The 2,306-nt window shown below is 52.4% G+C and overlaps 1 protein-coding gene across 1 annotated transcript; it reads left to right on the forward strand.

The window, feature by feature from the left end:
- Positions 1-292: 292 nt before the first annotated feature.
- On the forward strand, positions 293-1,478 carry LOC120502900 (tenascin-X-like). The gene is made up of 3 exons (XM_039710863.1): positions 293-758; positions 866-1,219; positions 1,314-1,478. Exons 1-3 carry the CDS (start codon positions 293-295, stop codon positions 1,451-1,453), a joined length of 960 nt encoding a protein of 319 aa, XP_039566797.1. The 3' UTR covers positions 1,454-1,478.
- The last annotated feature ends 828 nt before the right edge of the window (positions 1,479-2,306 follow it).

Raw genomic sequence — 2,306 nt, forward strand, 5'->3', positions numbered from 1 at the left:
GATGGATGGATGGATGGATGATGGTGGATATTGGATGAATCAAGATGATGGTTCATGTTGATTATGACAATGATGAAGATGGTGGATGATGGCAGATGCTAATCAGTGAGTCCATGGAAGAGTCAGTGGTTGATTGAATGGGGCTGGGGTAAATGGGTGCTCAGTCCATGGAAGAGTCAGTGGTTGATTGAATGGGGCTGGGGTAAATGGGTGCTCAGTGATGGGTGAGGAGGGAATGGTGAGAAGGGTCTGGGATGAAATGTTGCATGATGGATTCTAGATAGTTGGGTGGATGATGGATGAATGTTTGGATGGAACTACCGATGCCCACACCCATCATTGTCCTCTCTCTGTTGTTTCTGCAGGCAACCCAGAGGATCTGCCCCCATCCTCAAAGGACCCCACAGATGAGGCATCCACAACTGAGGCCCCTACAGCTCAGGACCACAAACCTGAGCATTCCCAAACTGAGGCCCCCTCAGCACAGGCAGTGTTGGGAGAGCTGAAGGTGTCCAGTATCACACCTGACTCTGTGCAGCTGCAGTGGAGCGTCCCAGAGGGCTCCTTTGACTCCTTCACACTGCAGTACCGGGACGCCCAGGGCCAGCCCCAGGCTCTGCCCATCGATGGCGGGTTGCACTCAGTGACAGTGCCAGGGCTGTCCCCTTCCCGGCGGTACCGCTTCCACCTCTATGGGCTGAGGGGTGGGAAGAAGACTGACCGTGTCTCCACTGACATCATCACAGCTGATGGGGAAGGTCAGAGGATTGAGGGCAGGTGGATGGATGGATGGATGGATGGATGGATGGATGGATGGATGGATCTTTGGATGCCCATGTCCATCATTATCCCCTTTCCACTGCAGCTGCAGCTGTGCCAGAGGAGCTGCCAGTGCCCTCAGAGGAGCCCCAGAATGAACAACACCAAACTAAGGCCCCATCTGCAACCACCCCAGCACGGGCAGTGGTGAAGGAACTGAGAGTCTCCAGTGTCACACCCGACTCTGTGGAGCTGCAGTGGAGAGTCCCTGAGGGCTCCTTTGACTCCTTCACGCTGCAGTACCGGGATGCCCAGGGCCAGCCCCAGGCCCTGCCCATTGATGGCGAGTCCCGCTCAGTGACAGTTCCGGGGCTGTCCCCTTCCCAGCGTTACCGCTTCCACCTCTATGGGCTGCGGGGCAGGAAGAGGGTCTACCATACCTCCACTGAAGCTGTTACCGGTGAGGGGAATGGTTAGAGCAGCAGATGGATCACAGTATGAATGGATTAAGAGATCATGGCCATCTCATCTCTACCTGCCATCTATTACCACAGATCCCAGCACAAGCCAATCAATCATCAACCCTTCTACCAACCTATTGACCAGCACCTGCCATCCTCCACCATCATTTTCATCATCCTCTTTATCTATCATCCATCATCATCACCATCATTATTATCATCTTCCATCATGATCATGATGATTGAAGAACTGAATGGTTGAATGGATTCTGGACTGGATTGTGAGTGGATTTCTTCCCAGGGTGATGGAAGAAGGTCAGAGATGGATGAGTGTTTGGATGGAACTGGGAAGTAGAGAGGGATGGTGCATTCCTGGTGGGTGGTTAGATGTCCTGAAGGATGGAAGATTGCCCATGGGAAATGGGTGATGGAAGAGGTGAAAGCTTGAGTGGATGTAGAGAGAATTGGAGAGATGATCGCAGGATTGTTTAGGGCATTGGGTTGGATGTTGGGTGAGATGGATGGAGACATCTGTCCCCATCCCGGCGGTACCGCTTCCACCTCTACGGGTTGCAAGGTGGGAAAAGGACTGACCACGTGTCCACTGATGTCGTGACAGGTGAGGGGGGCTCAGGCCCCATCTGCACCCATGGTGCATCGAAGCTCTCATATGGTCTTTCAAGCTTTGGGAGTCTGGGAAGTGCTTCTGGGACTTGAGATGGCGGTGGGAATGTGGAGGCCAGAGGGATGGAGAGTACAAGGATGTGTGGAGCCATGGAGAGATGGGGGATGATGGTTGATCATGGATGATTTATGATGGGTTATGGATAATGGGTTGTTGGTCAATAGGTAGGTGGAAAGATCATTGAACAGATGCTTCTGGGACCACTGGGATCCATCCATCCATCCATCCATCCATCCATCCATCCATCCATCCATCCATCCATCCACCCATCCATTTATTTTGTCTACCCAAACATTCCTCTGTCCATCCATTCATCACCCTTTCTAGTGTTCAACCAACACCCACAGCATCCATCTTCTGGTACCTATTTGGATACCCCTTCCTTCCTTCCTTCCTTCCTT

The sequence above is a fragment of the Passer montanus genome, unplaced genomic scaffold (assembly GCF_014805655.1).
Source record: "Passer montanus isolate IOZ18808 unplaced genomic scaffold, ASM1480565v1 scaffold2352, whole genome shotgun sequence".
Lineage (NCBI taxonomy): Eukaryota > Metazoa > Chordata > Aves > Passeriformes > Passeridae > Passer > Passer montanus.